The 19,314-nt window shown below is 44.8% G+C and overlaps 1 protein-coding gene across 3 annotated transcripts in view; it reads left to right on the top strand.

The window, feature by feature from the left end:
- Positions 1-1,089: 1,089 nt before the first annotated feature.
- RBBP6 (RB binding protein 6, ubiquitin ligase) overlaps positions 1,090-19,314 on the top strand; it is a 42,497-nt gene continuing 24,272 nt past the window's right edge. The window contains exons 1-3 of one of the 3 annotated variants that reach the window (XM_075830508.1): positions 1,090-2,004; positions 13,359-13,458; positions 16,439-16,475. In XM_075830508.1, coding sequence (XP_075686623.1) covers positions 1,839-2,004; positions 13,359-13,458; positions 16,439-16,475 — 303 coding nt within the window. In that variant the 5' untranslated portion in view covers positions 1,090-1,838. Of the gene's footprint in view, positions 2,005-13,358; positions 13,459-16,438; positions 16,829-19,314 lie in introns of those variants that run through there. The other 2 variants (XM_075830509.1, XM_075830510.1) reach the window with 2 other exon arrangements.

Here is a 19,314-nt window from a genome sequence, read left to right as displayed (position 1 = left end):
CTTTGAAAGAGGTCGCCGTGAAGTGGCTTATACAGTTTCATCACAATGTTAACAAAGAACCTCATGTTCATAAATTATGCCTAGCGGCTCAGATCAACGTATATATTGTGGATGTGCGGTCCATGTCTAGTTTCTCACAATACTGACAAGTAATATTGGGTCCTACTGGGGTTCCTTAGTGCCCCCATCTATACAGAACATGTGCACGTCCACTTTTTTGTAATCTGTTTTGTTATCGCACACGTAGCACATATCATCCATTAGGTCTTATAGGACACATCAGAGCCCTACACTAGAGGCATCGGTCAGGAGGATTTCTCAACATATACCTCCAATCTAAGGCTGCGACGTATCCCGCTGTATGACGATACGTCGCCCATAAGACCACACAATATACATTTTTTTTACTGTATATCTTTGTCTACATACACTATTCCGCAAAAAACAAGGTATGTCGTATACCATAGGGGCCTATGGATACATTTTGCATTATCGCTGGCACATATGCCTAGCGTAGGGCTCTGATATGGTGTGAACAGAGCCTTAGTTGTGCATCAACCCATAAGAAATTGACCCTAGTGACAAGTTATTGGTTCCAAAGTCAGCTCCGAATGAGGATATTTTTTTGTTGGACCTATGGAGCCCTGAGAAATGATTGGATCATTATTTATTGCTTTGCCTTTAAGCCGAGGTCCAGGCCGATTTTGTGTCGGCCAAGGTAGTGGCTGGGGTCCTGGCTGCTTAGAGTCCGGGGTCCTGGCTGCTTCACATCTCATAGCTGCTGGGCAACTCAGCCAGGGTCATGGCTGCTTCACGTCTCAGCCGGGGTAATAGTTGCTTTGGCTGGGGTCGTGGCTGTTTCGTGTCTTGGCCGGGGTCGTGGCTGTTTCACGTCTCGGCCGGGGACTTATAATACCTTAGGAGGGCGTATTCCTGTTATCTGCTTGGTTGCTATGGGTGACAGTTTATGATATACAGACATCATTTCCATACATGAGGTCTCTGGTGTATACACATGAAGCACCACGTGGCTCCACTGGAAAATTTGAATACAAACACGGTTGTAACTGCCAACTTTTAAAATGGCCGCCGTTAGGGTTACGCCAGCCCCACGTGATACGCCTTTCTTCCCCGCCCATTCGTCCCTGACGCATGAGCGTCGCCCTTGCTGAACTGCCTGGAAACCCCGTGAAGTGTGAGAGACACGGTCATTTCGCCATTAGCTGCCGTGAGGAGGAGAAGAATAGAACGACTACGACGAGGAGGACGACGAGATTACCGGTGACGGCCACCGCAGGACTCGGGATTGGGATTATCGTTAGTTTCGTACCCGGACGCGTGGTTTATCTCCTGTCTCTGACGGCGGCTGCGGACACAGGTTTCCGGAGCGGAACTGGTGGAGCTGCACTAGGCCGCAACCCCCTCCTATTGTGTCCTAGGCCTAGGAGGGATTAATTTCTTCGCCTGGAAGGGACTTGTACGGACTGAACCTGCGTGGACTGAGGGCTTCATTTACGGACTGTGACGGGAATCCTTACGGACTGTTCTGCCTGGGGGTTCACACTGGACTGGACTGCCCGCACAGGGCTTCCCCTTTGTGGGGTTTCCTCTCTCATCAGGGGACTGTGTGGAGGACTGTGACCGGGTAGGGGGGCGGAGGCCCGGGTGGTGGAGAGTGAGAGCAACCCATGGCTCCTCTCCTGCTCCCTGGTGCAGTGTCCGCGGCCTCCCTCATGTGCTGAGGCCTCTGTGTGTGTTGTGTGGTGTGTGTGTGCCGCCGCCTGCTGCTGCCTGTGTGTTCTTCTCTGCATTGCATAACCCTATAATATTATAATAACATGTCGTGTGTGCACTATAAGTTCTCCTCCAAACTCAACTATGACACGGTGACCTTTGATGGGCTGCACATCTCCCTGGCCGACCTGAAGAAGCAGATCATGGGCCGGGAGAGGCTGAAAGCGGGCGACTGCGACCTGCAGATCACCAACGCACAGACCCAGGAAGGTAATGCTACAATGTATCCAATGTGACCGATACAACCGCCTGTGATCAATGACTACTTACTATACATCTTAAAGGGATTGTCCACGACTAGACAACTGATGACCAATCAACAGGATAGGTCATCAGTATATGATCGGTGCGGTTCCGACACTCTGCACCGATCAGCCGCTCCGTGCGCCGGTATGCTGTCGTTGGAGCCGGAAGCAGATGGCTCCAACCAATGCATAGCGGCCGTTCTGCGGCTCAGATGTGCTATTCCGTGACCGGAGCCATCTGCTTCTGGCATGGATGTCCGGTGCGCGGAGGCAGCTGATCGGTGCGGCGTCTGTCGGACCCCCACCAATCATTCTGTGGATAGGTCATCAGTTGTCCGGTCGTGGAAAATCCTTTGGTATGTCACAAGGATGTATGACCCCCTTCCTTAGTTGTAGGTATCCGTGCGGCCCAATGATCAGATGCTGATCAATATACTGCAAATGCTTATAGTAGGGTGAAATTCCTTTTATCTTAAGGGAAAATGCAAATGTGTGTTGGTCTGATTGTAATGTTTTAGACAATCTTACCGATCATTTACTGTGAATGTTTTCAGACCGTTGTGTGTATTGTCACTTAAATGAGTAAAATATTGTATCCTGTAGACTAAAAATGACTAAAATAATTCGTAGCGGTTCCTGACTCCTTCCATAGGCATGTCTCGTTTAAAGGGGTTTTACCAAAAGCGAAATTATCACCTATAAACAGGACAGGTGATAACGTCTTGATCACCTGGACCCCCACTGATGCGCTATTTTTAAAGAGGCTCTGTCACCAGATTCTCAAACCCCTATCTCCTATTGCATGTGATTGGGGCTGCAATGTAGATAACGCTAACTTTTTTTTTTTTTTTTTTAAACGTTCATTTTTGGCCAAGTTATGAGTTATTTTATATATATGCAAGTGAGGTTTCAAATGGACAACGGGGCGTTTTTTTTCGTTCCAACTGGGCGTGTATTGTGTTTTTAACTGGGCGTGTTTACGTGTATGACTCTGACCAATCAGTGACCAGTCAGCGTCATACACTCCTCTACATTCATTTACACAGCAGCGATGTGCAGCCACATAAACAGAGATTATCGTTAATCCAGTGTCCTGATAATGAATACACATGACCATCCAGCCTGGACGTCATGTGTATTCAGAATCCTGACACGTCTGAATCTTTTCTGTGAGATTTCCAGCAAGTGAAACGAAATCTCATTTACCTCCGTAATCTCGCGAGATTTCGTTTCCCTTGCTAGAAATCTCAAAGAAAAGAGTCAGAAGTGTCAGGATTCTGAATACACACGACGTCCAGGCTGGATTTCATGTGTATTCATTATCAGGACACTTGTGTATGTGGCTGCACATCGTTCTAGTAAGAACGTGATGCTGCTGTGGAGATGAGTGCATGATGCTGACTGGTCACTGATTGGTCAGCGTCATACACATAAACACGCCCAGTTAAAAACACAATATGCCCAGTTGGACATAACGAAAAAAAAACGCCCAGTTGTCCATTTCAAACCTCATTTGCATATATATATAAAATAGCTCATAACTTGGCCAAAAATGAACGTTTAAAAAAAAAAACTTTACTGTTATCTACACTGCAGCAATAGGAGATAATAGGTGGATGTAGAAAAAGGGATCTATAACGGCTCTGCTGCGTGGTCCAAGTCGGTGGAGAAACGAGTAGTCTCTTCTATATTAAATGAATATTTATTGCGGTAGGTAGCAACGCGTTTCGACGTCGAACTAGCGTCTTCATCAGGCATAAAAATGTATTAAAACAAGCTTGTGTGTATATATACACAACACTGGGTAATGATTGGCCCAGTTCAGATGGAGCATAAATGTCAAAGGAACCGCCAAATCCTTTGCCATTTTCCCAGTCAAAAAACTCTGAACAGGGCCTTAGGGTATGTCCACACTAAGTTTTTTGCTGGCAGAAAAATCTGCCTCTGAACTCTTTCAGGAATTTTGAGGCAGATTTCGACCCGCCTGCACTCTTTGCGACATATTTCGCTGTGTTTTTTGACTGGCCATTGAGCGCCGTGGGCAAAAAAAAACAACGCATCGAAAACCACTCTGTCTCCCATTGATGTCTGGCACGGAAAGAGACGGAAACACCTGTAGAAAGGGCATGCCACTGCTTCCGGCGCGTGTTTTTTTTTTTTTTTTTTGCTTGCGGGAAAAACAGTCTCCCATTGAAATCAAACTGGCGCCAGGGGGAATATGTGATGATCTTGGTCATGCAACTTGATTTACCAAGCTAACTGGCATCTCTATAATGCCCTCCACTATAGCGCCATCAGCAGTTTTATGGCCTCATTACTGCTGAGATTCCCTTTAATACTTCATGTATGGCCAGTTTAGGATTCTGAAGCCAGACAGGCGTCTCGTGATGAGACCACACCATTGAGTGCCTATTTAAAGGGGTTTTCCCACGTTAAGCTTTGGTGTCACAATGATTTGAGGCATAAAACATAAATATAGAGGCGCTCGGTACAGAACAGGGGCGTTGTACCATGCATGAGCCCTTGCTGAAATCCTATGTTGCGGCCGTGACGTGGGCAAGAACCTCCCCGGCGTGTGGTTTTGGATTTCTTGTTTATGCAATTTTTGCAGGTAAAACTTTATACTTGGTCAGAAACTTGTTTTACGTTTTCAGTTGATCAATTTTCCTAACCACTCATTGTTAGGAAACTAATAGTAGTTATTTTGCTACCACAGACCTAATGGGGAAGATTTATCAAAACTGGTGCAAAGGAAAAGTTGTGCAGTCGTCAGCACTCGTTTTCCAGAAACACCTTGGAAAATGAAAGCTGAACTCTGGTTGCTATGGGCAACGGCTTTTATTTTGATCTGCCGCATTGGTAACTGCTCTTGGTGGGCATATTTGGTCGTGTAATGTGAGATATTGCTGCGTCTATGGCCGACCTTCCGTGCATATTTCTACATGTTGATATATTCGTGTGGGCTTAATAGGATCCTACATTTTGGTTCTTGACTATTTTGGGGAGGTCCGTTCAGCACTTTTCACGTGTCTGTGTTAGTAAATACATTGTATTCCCCATGAAATAAATCTAAACCTATTTTCTTAGTTTCTTGTGCTATTACTCCTGGAAATGTTTGAATAACTGACAATTGGTGTTACTATTCCACTTGTCAATGGGGTCTGTCCCTGCATAGACACTGTCCAAAAAGTTCTAACTGTGTCAGACTGTGCGGGAAATGGTAACGCCCGTTTGTTAATTTATTCATAAGTTTCTAGGAGGAATAACAGGGACAATACAAAGATCTACGAAAAGATGCTTCAGAATGGTGCATATTTCATGGGGAATACAAGTTTACTAATACTGACATGTCAGGAAAACCGACTAGTCCTGTCAATTGGTCCGTGTGGGCTATCGGTTGATTCTGAATGGAACAGGGACTAGACCGGTGTAATTTTGTTTGTCTTGTCTGGTGTTTACTCTGGAGATAAGCGGCTGTTCTGTCTTTATTGAAATAACTTGTGCCGCCTTTGCTCGTTCTCACATCCGCATGCAAAGAAGTGGTCTTTGTGGTACTAAAGCGAAACATCTGTTTGTGTCGTGGCAGTCTGACCCCAGGACTGAGGTGTGTGTATATGCAGCAATGACTCCTGTAAAGAGTCCGCACCTAGCAGAAGACATTGAGGCACTTTATCAAAACCAGTGCACAAGAAGTGTTGCTGTGTGATTTGTCCTTATTATATAGGTTACCTTTTAATACAATAATTATAGGTTTTAAACTGTGTTCCCGTAATACTCGGTAGACATTGCTTTACAGACGCTCATATACGTGACTACAGTCTCTTAACTTCTGTGCGGTGATTCACGTAACTGAGACTGCATAAGCCTGTTAATTTAACACGATCACTTCACGTGTTTAACCGGGAGGTTCCACCACTGACACATTTCTGTTAATTGCCTAATCTCAGCTTTTGCACAATCGAAGGATTAGATGTTTTGTTGCTTATGGCCCCAGGTATCAGAAGTACTGTACTGTTCCAAGGAACAAAATTTCATGAGGGGTATTCCCCCCCCCCCCCCCCCGCCATGGCTAGAATTAAGTGGCAGCGGCGATAGAAAAGGGTTGTGCTACTAAAGGCCCTTTTACACTGGCCAATTATCGGGCAAACGAGCGTTCAGTGACCGCTCCTTCCCGATCATTGTGTGTAAGCAGGGCAGCGATCAGCTGATGAGCGATCGCTTGTTCATCTGCTGATCGTATCGTTTTAAATGTGAAAACTATTATCGTGGTCGGCAGCACATCTTCCTGTGTAAACGGAGACGCGCTGCCGACATGACACAAATGTATGGGGACGTGCGATCGGAGTAACGAGCGCTTGTCCCCATACTAGATCCTTGTGAAAGCAGCAAACAAGCGCCGATCAACGAGCTGTCTCAATGATTAGCGCTTGTCGCAACGGCCAAAATTGGCCGGTTTAAAGTACCTTAAAGGGGTTTTCCCATCAGGCACTTAGGGCATATCCACAGGTTGTCATAAATGTCAGGTAGATGTGGGCCCCACACCTAAACCCCGTTTTACTGTGTTGTGTTTGAAGCGTGTGATTTAGAACCATGAATTACGGAAATGGTGTAGCTCACTGAGCTACGCTGTTTCCCAAAGCCCAATAGAACTGAATGGTAGTTACAGAAACAGAGTAGCTGCTTCCGTAACTTCCACTCACTACTATGGGAGTTATGGAAACCGCGTAGATCAGTGAGCTACGCCATTTCCGTAATTCATGGTCCTAAATCACACGCTTCAAATACAACAGAGCAGTAGAACGGGGTTTAGGGGACCCCGTTCTAGAGATCGGTGCAGGTCCCAGAGATACCTGACATTTGACACATCCTGTGGATATGTCAGATGGAAACCCCCTTTAAGTCTTGGCTCTGGGAGGCATGAACAGCTGTTTACTAAAAAGAGCCGACAATGTGGACTCCAAATATTCTAATAACATCAATGTTTATCCTGACACGACCCCTTGAAGCTGGAATCAAACGTGCAGTTTAGGCCTCATGCACACGACCGTAAAACTCCCGTTATTACGGGTCGTAATAACGGGCTCATAGACTTCTATTGGCGACGGGTGCCTTCCCGTTTTCTCACGGGAAGGTGCCCGTGCCGTTGAAAAAGATAGAACATGTCCTATTTCAGGCCGTAATAATGGCACGGACAGTCCATAGAAGTCTATGGAGCTCTCGTAATGACGGGTGGCTACATGTGTGCACCCGTCATTACGGCAGCGTTGCTAAGCGACGTCAGTAAATAGTCACTGTCCAGGGAGCTGAAAGAGTTAACTGATCGGCAGTAACTCTTTCAGAACCCTGGACAGTGACTACCGATCAGAATAAACCTGTAAAAAATAAGACGTTCATACTTACAGAGAACTTCCTCCAGTCCGGTCTCCCGCCGGTTGCCTTGGTGACGCGTCCCTCTCGACATCCGGCCCGACGTCCTGGATGACGTTTCAGGCCATGTGACCGCTGCAGCCAATCACAGGTCAATCACAGGCTGCAGCGGTCACATGGACTGCCACGTCATCAATTTCTTTAACTTTTATTACAGAAAGGGCTGTCCCTTCTCTCTATCCTGCACTGATAGAGAGAAGGGGCTGCCGATTAGTGCAGTGCTATTTTGCCGCCAAAAACGTGCCCGTAAATACGGGTGACACCGGACCCATATTTACGGGCACGGGTTCGTAAATACTGGTGCAAAACGGGTTGAATACGTGTGACACCGGACCCGTATTTACGGGTGGGAAAAAATACGGTCGTGTGCATGAGGCCTTAGTGGATCCAAAAAGACGGAAATGTGTAGAGAAAAGATTTGTTTTCCCTCTATTGGATTCACATCTGTTTGGCTCAAAAATCCCACCACAGCTTGTACTATAAAGGCCTCATACATACTCATCATGGCCGTGATCAAACTAAAAGCGATCAAATTCTCACTTGGCAGCGAATTGTGTCAATTATGACGCCCTAAAAATGTTAGTTTGTCAACAATATGCAAACTGTATGGATGATCATACCCATACTCCCAATCATTGCTCCGTGTAATGGAGCAAGCAAGCGCTGTTTGACATGCTGTTGTTCGTCGGCACTCCGTACAATAAAAATCTGCTTGTGTAAAACCACTCTTGGGCCCTGTTTACACGGTGGAATGTTTTCAGCAGACTCCACTGCAAAATTCCACTTCCCATTAATTTCAATGGGTGTCAGATGCTTCTTTTTCAAGTGGGGGGGGGGGGGATATCGTGCGTCCCAATCTTCTGGCAGATCCCGCCCAGGAATCTTCCTGCTGGCGGCAGTAATAATTCCCTCAGTAGATTTTGCACTGGACCTGCCACGCAAAATCCGCCATCTGAACTGACCCTAAGGGCTTGTTCAGACTAGCGTGATTTTCGTCCGTGTGCTGTGCGTTGAAACAAGGCACAGCCCCATTGATTTCAATGGGGCTATTTACACATGCGTTGTTTCTTCACGCAGCATGTGTTGCTTGACACTCGCTGCATGTCCTATATCGTTGTATTTTCACGCACCTAGTCGCCCATTGAAGTCAATGGGTGTGTGAAAACCACGCACAGCAGACTGATGCACACCGGTGTGCTGTTTGTGTTTTACGCATCAATTACATTTGGAAAAAAAAGTGCGTGTGCGTGAAAAAAAACACATGCCACTCGCAAAGCAGGCTGATGCATAATGCAACGCACACTGACAGATTTAACAGGCGTTTTTTAGATTTTCGGAAAGCATCGTTTCAGTTTGCATCACCATTGATTTCAATGGGTTTTGTTTTTTTGGTTTTTTTTTTGCCTTCGTTCCGCTAGGTTTCCGTTTTGTATTTGTTTTTTTCACGGAAGCAATATGCTGCCAACTACGCTATTGCTTCCGTGAAAAAAATGGAAACCTAGTAGAACTGAGGCAAAGCAAAAAAAAATACTATTGAAATCAATGTTGATGCAAACTGAAGCGATTCTTTCCGTTCATCTGTTCCTCTGATGGAACAGATGAACGGAAATCCTAAACTAAAGCCAGGTTGATGTGAATAGGCCCTTAGCCCTAATTTTAAGTAAACTGTCTGTCCATGTGAAAACTAAGGGTATGTTCACACGCTTAGCAGAAAACATCTGAAAATACGGAGCTATTCTCAAGGGAAAACGGCTCCTGATTTTCGCACGTTTTTTTTTTTAAGCCGCTCGCGATTCTCATGGCGTCTTTACGTACGTTTTTGGAGCTGTTTTCTATAGTCCATGAAAAACAGCAAGAAGTGTCCTGCACTTTTTTTGATGAGCCGTCATTTTACGCGCCGTATTTTGACAGCGACGCGTAAAATAAAGGCTCGTGGGAACAGAACATCCTAATTCCCATTGAAAGCAATGGGCAGATGTTTGTAGACGTATTAGGGGCGTAATTCGAGGCGTAAAACGGTGAACATACCCTAATTGTTTCTGTATTTAAAGGGAACCTGTCACCAGCATTTGACCTATTCAACCAGCAATACCTGGTGGTAGTGGGTGAAAATTCATTGTGACCTATAATTATCTTCTAAGTCGGCGCTGTACCTTTTTAGTGTTCCTGCACCGTATGTTAATCATAGGGGCTTGTTCACACGTTGTGGAATTTCTGCGTTGCAAATGTAGCACAACACAGTAGCAAAGTGAATGAGATTGAACAAATCCCATCCACACGCTGCGTAAATATTAAGCAGAAAAACACTCAAATTGACCTGCGGAGCAGAAATTTATTTAAATGTATTTGCATAAACGCTTATTTGTTGTGGCAATTCCCCTCTGAATTCAATGGGGAGCTAAATCCTGCAGAAAATAGCAGTTGTGTTTTTTGTGATGGGTTTGCAACGATCTCGCCGCAAAAATGCAACTCAGGAAAAAGAAGCCTGATACTTACCCAGAAGTCTGTGTTCCTTCCTTCTAGCACAGCTTCCTGGGATGAATCATAGGCTGCAGCTGTCTGCTAGCAGGCCGGCAGGTTGCAGCGGACCTGAGTGAAACTCCCACTTTGTTGTAGTGTTTCGCCCGGAATTCCCTGCAGCACACAGGACTGATACGCTGCATGCTTCTACACAGCATATCCGCCCTGTCCGTACAGACCTATATAATTCAATGTGGCCGTTCACACAGCCGTTTCAACAGTCCGTGTGAAGGGTCCGTGAGAAAATAGGACATGTCCTATTTTTTATTTATTTTTTTCACACATCCCTCCATAGACTAGTCGCATCCCACTGCGCAGAGCACGGGTGCATCTCGGATGTGGAAAAACTGCCTAAGGCCCCATGCACACGAACGTATTTTTTGCGGCCCCATTCATTTCAATGGGCCAATGTACACCACTGGTTTCCACGGTCCGTGTGTTGCCCAGGAGCCTGGACCGCGAAAAGAGCGGACAGGTCTTATTACGGCCTTATTGCAGTCCAGACCCATAGAAATGCACGGCCCACGATTTGCGACTGCAGGTGACACTCCGCGGCTGCACGAGCCGTAAATTAGGGCCGTGCACACCACTACTGTCGTGTGCATGAGGCCTTAGTCATATCTTCATTCCTCAATCCTTTCAGGGTTTACCCTGCCTCCTTACTTTTAATTTAGTAGAAGAATCTGGCGTGGTGCTTTGGGGTTGGGGAAGATTCCCGTAAGTCACAAAATTTAACCCAGCACACACAGAATGAGAATTATTTTGATGCAATGTTTTTTTTTTATTTGTTATATTTTCTTAAGTTTATATATATATATATATATATATATATATTACACGCGACTAAAATCGAGACATTCTCAGGCCTTTGTTGCTGTCGCTGTGCACGGAGAAGGACGAGCTTGTAAGAGTATAAGGCATCTGCAAGACGCTCTGTGTTGCGATCACATACTCCTCTTACTTTTGATTGACAGCATTCAGGGCGGGTCATTTTTGGAGGTGGGCTGGCATAAATAGAGGAACGAATGAGACTGCTGGATTATTGGAAAAAAAAGCTCAAAATGTTTGAAGACCGTTATTTACGGTCGGAGGAGGCGTTTAGGACAGGGGATAACTGCAATAAACTTATGACTGCAGCGGCCAGCGACGGGTGAGGGGAATTTAATAGGTGAAATGCTGGTGACCGGTTCCCTTTAATGTGTAAACAAGACCCACTATTTTTTGGGTCAATGCCCCCCCCCCCCTATTATAATGTAGATTGAGTTGCATCTAGACAATGTGGGATGTGATGTCATTAACTATTGAACTGTTGTCGATCGTCTGGATCTGCCTGTGTTGTGACGGCCGTCCTGGTGGGTTTGGGCCAGCTATTGTTGAGGCCCCTGCGGTGCATACTTCCCTCAGCTGCTGCTTTCTATGATCTAGGCTTATCTAGTAGGATTTCTATCGAGGGTTCAGGATACAGCTCGTGTATAGTGACTTTTCCAGCATGGTCAAATAGAAAGGGAGTGAATGTACTGGGACCTTCAATAGAGAATTACAACCATTACCTCGGTCTCAAGGGACTGACTGATTCCTCGCTTTTTTTTTTTTTTTTTTAATGTTTAATTAATATATATGTATCCGCAGAGAGACAGCAGCACTCTGTTTTCAAACCGAATAGTCCAATAGTAAAGGGTGCCAGCTAATAGTCTTGATCCAAAGACAATGTAGATATCCCAGCAATAAATCCAGCAGCACTCCGGTAATAAAGGTGAAAAAAAGTGGTTTATTGTGCCAACATGGCAAGTGCAATGTTTCTGTCCCACCTTGGGATCTTTTTCAAGGTGGGACGGAAACGTTGCACTTGCCATGTTGGCACAATAAACCACTTTTTTTTTTTCACCTTGATTAACGGCGTGCTGCTGGATTTATTGCTGGGAGAGATATAAACTGAAATCTTGCCGTTTGGTCCCTGAGCCTCCTGTTCTGTAGATGACTCGGGGGCAGTCATTATCACAGGCAGGATTACAATGAAAGGTAACGCCTCCATATAGACCCCACAGGAGCCACCATTGACAATAGGTGATGGGGCAGCTCCCCTCCTCCACCTTTCAGCATAGTGACCTTCTCACAGAGCATGCCTAGAAGACTACCATAGAAGTCAATGGTCCGCTCTAGACTATTGTTTCCAGTGGTCCATGTGGCTGCTGTAAAGCACATCTCCAAATATTGCTATCATAGCGGCTGCCCCCATAATCATGTACAGGAACGTTTATTCCACTCTGTTCCTAACGAGTAAAAAAAAAAATCTAGGTGATACATCCCCTTTAACATTGTGTACTTATTTACCTGATTGGATGTAATGGTCACATGATTCTTTAAAACACTCAGTAGCGACTAAACTCCATATATATATATGTGTGTGTGTGTGTGTGTGTGTGTGTATTCTCCTAAATTATGTTTTGCATTACTTTCTTAATATATTTTAATAGCGATCTGAGTTCAGTTTTTCTAGTATCGAGCTATAAATCCCCTGCATAGACTGTAAAATTAAAGGGAATCTGTCACCAGGTTATACTGCCCTTATCAGAGGGCAACGTAAAGTAGTGCCAGAGACCCTGACTCCAACTATTTATTATTTAAGCCCGGTTTACATTGTTTTAGGGCTCATTCAGACGAGCGTGTATCACGTCAGTGTGACGGCCGTCCCATGAACTCATGTATTTCAACGAGGCCGTTCACACGACCGTTTTCAATGGAGTGTGTGAAGGGTCTGTGAAAAAATAGGATATGTCCTATTTTATTTTTTTGCGCTTCACGCATTCCTCCGTAGACTCTAGTCTTTGGGGGATGCGTGATAACGTGTCCCGCACGGGTGCACCTTGGACATGAACAACTGCAGTTTTTCACATCCGAGGTTGGCCACGGTCTTGTGAATGTAGCCTTAGCCTCTACATCTAGCATGTAAGTTGGGAAATCCACCTGCGTACGTGCTAAATGTCTCCATGGGGCTCCGTTAGCCACACGGAAACCGAGAGTGTCCTTTTGGCCTCCGTCGGACTGGTATACGTTTTACTCTTGAGGATGGAATAACTTTGTAGACTACGCTATTCTATCCAACAACAAAAAAAGGTATGCCTCTGGTTTATCTCCACATCTGGATGTGCTGTGGTGAGGCTTGTATAGTCGCTGCGTACATCCCTCTAGGGTAAAGAAAACCTACAGCAGATTTATTCTTTTTTTTTTTTTTTTTTTTTGCGCCTTCAAAGTTTGTAGACTATTTCCATGCACTGCAGTCATCTCTTACAATTTAACTATCTGTATCCCCCCCTCCTTTCTGACTTGTCTTATCCGCCCTTTTTTTTTTTTTTTTTTTTTTTTTTTTTAAAGAGTACACAGACGAGACCGCTCTTATTCCCAAGAACTCATCTGTCATTGTCCGGAGAATTCCCATTGGAGGAGTGAAAACCACAACCAAGACATATGTCATGTAAGTTCTCCTGTAACGTGTTTATAACGCCATTGTACAGAACTGTAGTTTGGTATTGATCGTTAGCCAGCTACAATGACTGTTTGTATTTTCTCTGACGGTGTATGTAGTGTTATACTGTATTATGGAAGGTATTTGTAAGGCTCTATTCACATCCGCGTTGGGACTTTCCATCAGGGGTTCCGCATGGTTTGACACTTTTGAACAAAAAAAATCACGCATAATTAATTATCCTTGACTGACTGTTTGCTAGCGCGGATGTGAACAGAGCCTTATTGTGGGTTCAAATCAGCTGTATTGGCAGTGGTTTTTTTGCTCTGCTACTGATCTACATTGATTGAAAAACTGTTGATAAATTACCCAGCCGTTGTCCTCAATCCGTCATCTATTGACATCAATGATTTATAAAGAAAAAAAAATCTGATTTCGACAGAACTGGTGCTCTTTGGTATCTGTTCCGGATCACTTGACTCTTCCATCGTGATCTGCTTTTCCATTCTGCAGAGTTTCTGTTGCCACTGATGGTCACAACCATCTGCGGTGTTATCCTACCTGGTTTTAAAAGTCTACCTGATGGATTCGTTTTGGATCCTTTCATTATACCAGCGTGAACAGGCGCACTTTAGACTACCATTTACTATGTGGTTTGTGATCAAAAGCAGATCTTGTCTGTGTAATGCTGCCCTCTGATATTGGGGTTACGTGAGCCCTGACAAGTCTGCGTGAAATGACTATCAAATCCAATGTTGCCTATTTTTTTTTTTTTTCTTGTCACAAGTCTATTCTTAATTGTATAGATGTTGCAGCCAGAAGCCCTTAGGTTTGCAGAAAATGTAGACTCTATACAATCTTCGAATAAGTTCACGCATGGTAGAGTTCTCGGTACGTTATTTGACCTGCGGTGCAGACTTTAAAATCCACAGCATGTTAATTCTGCGAATTCATTGCAGATTTTTCACATTTCTTATGGATTTTGAAGCCAATCTAGTATTGCAGATTTTGCTGCGGACTAACCTGTGGATCCGCATCAAGGTCTGCGGCTGCAGATTTAAATTGACTGGAAAATCTTGATTCCCCCCCCCCCAAGTTTCTAGATGAACTCTGCAGTGATAAATCTGCACGGTTTTCTGCAGGAGAAGGCAAATCTGCAATAACATTTGTAAGATTGAGTGGATTTTTCATGGAAATAATCCACCACGGGTGGTTTTAGCTTTATAGTTTTTGCAGTGTCGAGAAACTGACTTGGGGGCCTGTTCACATCAGCGTTGGCTTTCCGTTGAGGGGGTTCCGTCTGAGGTTTCCGTCAGGTGAAACCCCTCAACGGAAAGGCAAACAGAAACCTTAGCTTCCGTTTGCATCACAATTGATATTAATGGTGACTGAAACATTGCTAATGCTTTCCGTTTGTCACCATTCCGGCAGGTTTCCGTTTTTTCGACAATCAATGGCTCAATCGACTGCGCTATTCTGTAAAAACAGAAACTTGCTGGAATGATAAACGGAAACCATTAGCAATGTTTCACCATTGATCTCAATGGTAATGCCAACGGAAGCTAAGGTTTCCGTTTGCCTTTCTGTTGAGGGGTTCCACGACTGAAACCCCTCAACTGAAAGCAAACGCTGATGTGAACAGGCCCAAAGGCATTTTCTGCTGTTTTTGTTGGAACAGCAGGAGTTCGCAGAGGCCGTACTCCCAGCGAAATGTCCTCACCTTCTTAAAGGGGTAGTTCTATCAAATGTTTATAGTTTGGGTATACCATAACATTGTTGACCTCTGGAACCCCTACCGATCCCAAGGACTATCAGAACGAGGTCCCTTTTGACAAAGTGGGTGACAGAGCCTCTTTAAGCCTTTAAAGCTATGATCTCCGTCACCAGATTTTGCAACCCCTTTCTGCTATTGCAGCAGATCGGCGCTGCAATGTAGATTACAGTAACGTTTTTATTTTTAAAAAACAAGCATTTTTGGCAAAGTTATGACCATTTTTGTATTTATGCTAATGAGGCTTGCAAAAGTCCAAGTGGGCGTGTTTAATGTAAAAGTCCAACTGGGCGTGTATTATGTGCGTACATCGGGGCGTGTTTACTTCTTTTACTAGCTGGGCGTTCGGAATGGGAGTGTATGATGCTGACGAATCGGCATCATCCACTTCTGTTCGTTAACGCCCAGCTTCTGGCAGTGCAGACACACAGCGTGTTCTCGAGAGATCACGCTGTGACGTCACTCACAGGTCCTGCATCGTGTCAGACGAGCGAGGACACATCGGCACCAGAGGCTACAGTTGATTCTGCAGCAGCATCAGCGTTTGCAGGTAAGTAGCTACATCGACTTACCTGCAAACGCCGATGCTGCTGCAGAATCAACTGTAGCCTCTGGTGCCGATGTGTCCTCGCTCGTCCGACACGATACAGGACCTGGGGCAGGAAGTGAGTGACGTCACAGCGTGATCTCTCGAGAACACGCTGTGTGTCTGCACTGCCAGAAGCTGGGCGTTCTGAAGAGAAGTGGATGATACTTCTCGTCAGAACGCCCAGCTAGTAAAAGAAGTAAAAACGCCCCGATGTACGCACATAATACACGCCCACTTGGACTTTTGCAAGCCTCATTTTCATAAATACAAAAATGGTCATAACTTGGCCAAAAATGCTCGTTTAAAAAAAAAAGAAAAACGTTACTGTAATCTACATTGCAGCGCCGATCTGCTGCAATATCAGATAGGGGTTGCAAAATCTGGTGACAGAGCCTCTTTAAGTAGCCCTGGGGCCCTTCAGTTGGACCCCTAACTATCAAAGTGATTGCATACTGTATCCTAGTTATATTCATTGTGGGGAAAACCCATTTGCTATAAGAATACCACTTTATCATGTAAATAAAAATGGCTGGTTATATATTTCTAAAAAATTTTTTTGATGTTGCACAAGAGCCATCATATCGAAATACTAATTTACGTCTTTTTCTTGCTTTCGATTTGCCTTCCAGAAGTCGTGCTGAGCCCGTGAGTGGAACATCGAAATCAGTATGTAACCCCACAATCACCCTTTTTCCTTATACCTCTTTTTCTCCAGCCTTTTTAGGCTGCAGGCACTGACCTGGTCTTTTTTTTTTTTTCCATTGAAGTTCTTCTGTTCAGTTTTTGAATTGTGAATACTATGTATTTTGCACACTGCTAATGATTAGCACTTTGTGTGAAAGTGCGTGCTCCTTGTGCCACTGTATTTCATATTGAATGCTCAGTTCTATCCTGTTACACAGGACCTTGTACCGTCTGTATGATCGGTCACTTTTGTGAACATGATGTCATGTTCTGTTGTGTTTTTTACTACAATATTTGTACTGTTTACTGCAATAAAGTATTCCATGTGATTTGTAGTTTTTCGCAGAGTATAAAAATTACATTTTTGCAAAGGAATGTTTATACTTCTACCTGACATTATTACATTTGTATTGTTTTTAATGGTTCAGACTTTTGAATTGCCTTTTTCTATATGAAATATTCTTTGCTGCAGTGTTTGTAACTATAATCTATACCAAGTTTACAGCTAACTTTATTCATTGCACTTTTCCCCTACACTAAAATGTGGCGCTGTTATTGTCTGTCATATTTGACATGTCACAAGTCATTTTATTTCTTACATCTACATAGGACTACAAATCCGTATGGTGCACCCCCAACTATTTTAGCTGACATTTCCAGTAACGAATTTGCATGTAGAGATGAAACTTTCCTGTGTAGGCTAAACTTTTGCTATAAAATATTTCCAAACACAGCCCCTGTACTGTAGAGCAGGATGGGAGGGTCGTGTTAATTGCAGTTTGTTTTAGGACACCGCAGCCTGTTCTAGTTAAAGATTTAATGAGGATAAGGCCATGTTCACATCTGTTGGAGGCTCCGTTGCAGATTGTTTCCTGACTGGAAAAATAGCAACGCGTGAAGTGCTATTTTTCTCTTCAAAGAGACGTTCACTTTGGCGGAACCCCTTATAAGTGGACGGAGCGGCGGGTGTCTGTTATGACTGATCCGTCACAGCGTCGTGGCTTCTAGTTGGCTTTGCTCTCGCTCTGCGTATCTGATCAGTATTCTGAACGGGCGCGGGGAAGAGGCTTGTGTGTCAAAAGAACTTCTGCCTGGTTTCTGTTGATAGAGCAATTGATCAATGTTTTGATAACGGAAGCGTGGCATTGTCCAAAAGTGGAGCTTCCCTTAAATGTTCCATTGACGAAAATTATGCATATTATATCATATTTTATTTAAATTTCCTGTCCATAACTAACTTTCTATAAATCAGTAGAACAAGCCTAGATAAGAAACCTTGTAATATATTTTATTACAGAAAACGCCTCTTCCACCACTTATCAGACTCTTCTCCCCCTCAGCCTCCTGTACTGAGCAATCCGTTTTTAGGAAGTATTCTACTTTCTCACCCCAGAGCTAGAATCCAAGCAACATTGCTTAGTACTGCAGTATAATGTCCTCCTGTGTATGTGAGATCAGGGAGCAGGATCTTTTTTTTTTCCTGTGCTGTGCATAGCAGCTAGTCTACTCTCCCTCTAGAGCAGAGTTCAGAGACCATTGACAGCCTGCAGAGCAGAAGACTAAGGCCTCATGCACACGACCGTAGCCGTGTGCACGGCTGTGATTTTCGGGTCGGCCGGCTGCGGACTGTCAGCCGCGGGCCGCCCGCAAATCGCGGGACATGTACATGGCTGCCGTCATTGTTTTCAATGAGCCCTGACCGCAGAAGTTGTCCGTAATAGGACATGCCTGTTCTTTCTGCAGTGCGGGTTCCCGGGCCATGCACGGACTGTTAAAAACTATGGTCGTGTGCGTGGCCCCATAGAAAAGAATGGGGCTGCAATTCTCCCGTGGATTTTCGGGGGAATTGCTTCCGCAAAAACACGTTCGTGTGCATGGGGCCTAAGAATCGCAGATACAATCATATAGTCAGAAATAGTGTTGTTTCTCATGTGTACATAGCAGCTTATTCTGAAGTCGCCTGCAATGACAGGTGCTCCTTTTAAATGAGCTCTTGCAGAGTTTTGTATGTAGTAGTAGCCTCCCCTCCCTAATGGTCCACTTACAGAATACAGGCTTCTTTTAAAGGTGTCTGGTTCGGACAAGTTTTTCCACTTGTCCTGTTAGGGCATCCTGAGGTAAAACTGTGGGCTTTCCCCCCCATACTCTGGTGGACCCTATGGCGACGCTTGACTTTGTGGAAATGAGGATAACTGGGTGCAGGAGTCACACTCCTACAGGATTATCGTGCATGCTTTCTGCTGGCAAAGGGAGCTATTTTTATCTATTTGGGTATTGCTCAGGTTACAATGCCATAACGTATGCAACGTGTTTCTAAGCTAGAGCTTCACATTAAAGGGAATCTTGATTAGGGGGGGGGGGGGCTGTTTGTCAATTAAGCATCTTGTTCGCTTATTGGCTGTGCAGGGCCACATCTGGCCCCCACTGAAGACACAGGTTGTCCAGCTGCGTGGCCATAACGAACAATCTGTTAGATTGTTCATAATCCATGAATTCTGGGCAGAGAAGGGGCATGGAGTCTTGCGTGGCAGGATTTTATGCATTTTAAAAGGATTGTCCGGGCACGGGACTTTTTTTTTTTTTTTCATACTGGTTGGGGTCCGACATCTGGACTCTGCACCGATCAGCTTCTCCGGCTGCCTCTGGGCAGCGGATGTCTGTGATGGAAGCAGATGGCTCCAGTCACAGTACAGCTGCCTACTGCACCAGTGCTGCTACTCAAGTGAATAGGAGCCGCGTTGCAGTTCTGCAGCACGGTCGCCATACAGGGATTGGAGCCATCTGCTTCAAACACCGACTGCTGCATCATCTGCCTCCTGGC

Source organism: Rhinoderma darwinii, chromosome 6, assembly GCF_050947455.1.
Source record: "Rhinoderma darwinii isolate aRhiDar2 chromosome 6, aRhiDar2.hap1, whole genome shotgun sequence".
NCBI lineage: Eukaryota > Metazoa > Chordata > Amphibia > Anura > Rhinodermatidae > Rhinoderma > Rhinoderma darwinii.
The sequence above is the reverse complement of the archived record's forward strand: the minus strand, read 5'-3'. Positions and strand labels throughout refer to the sequence as shown.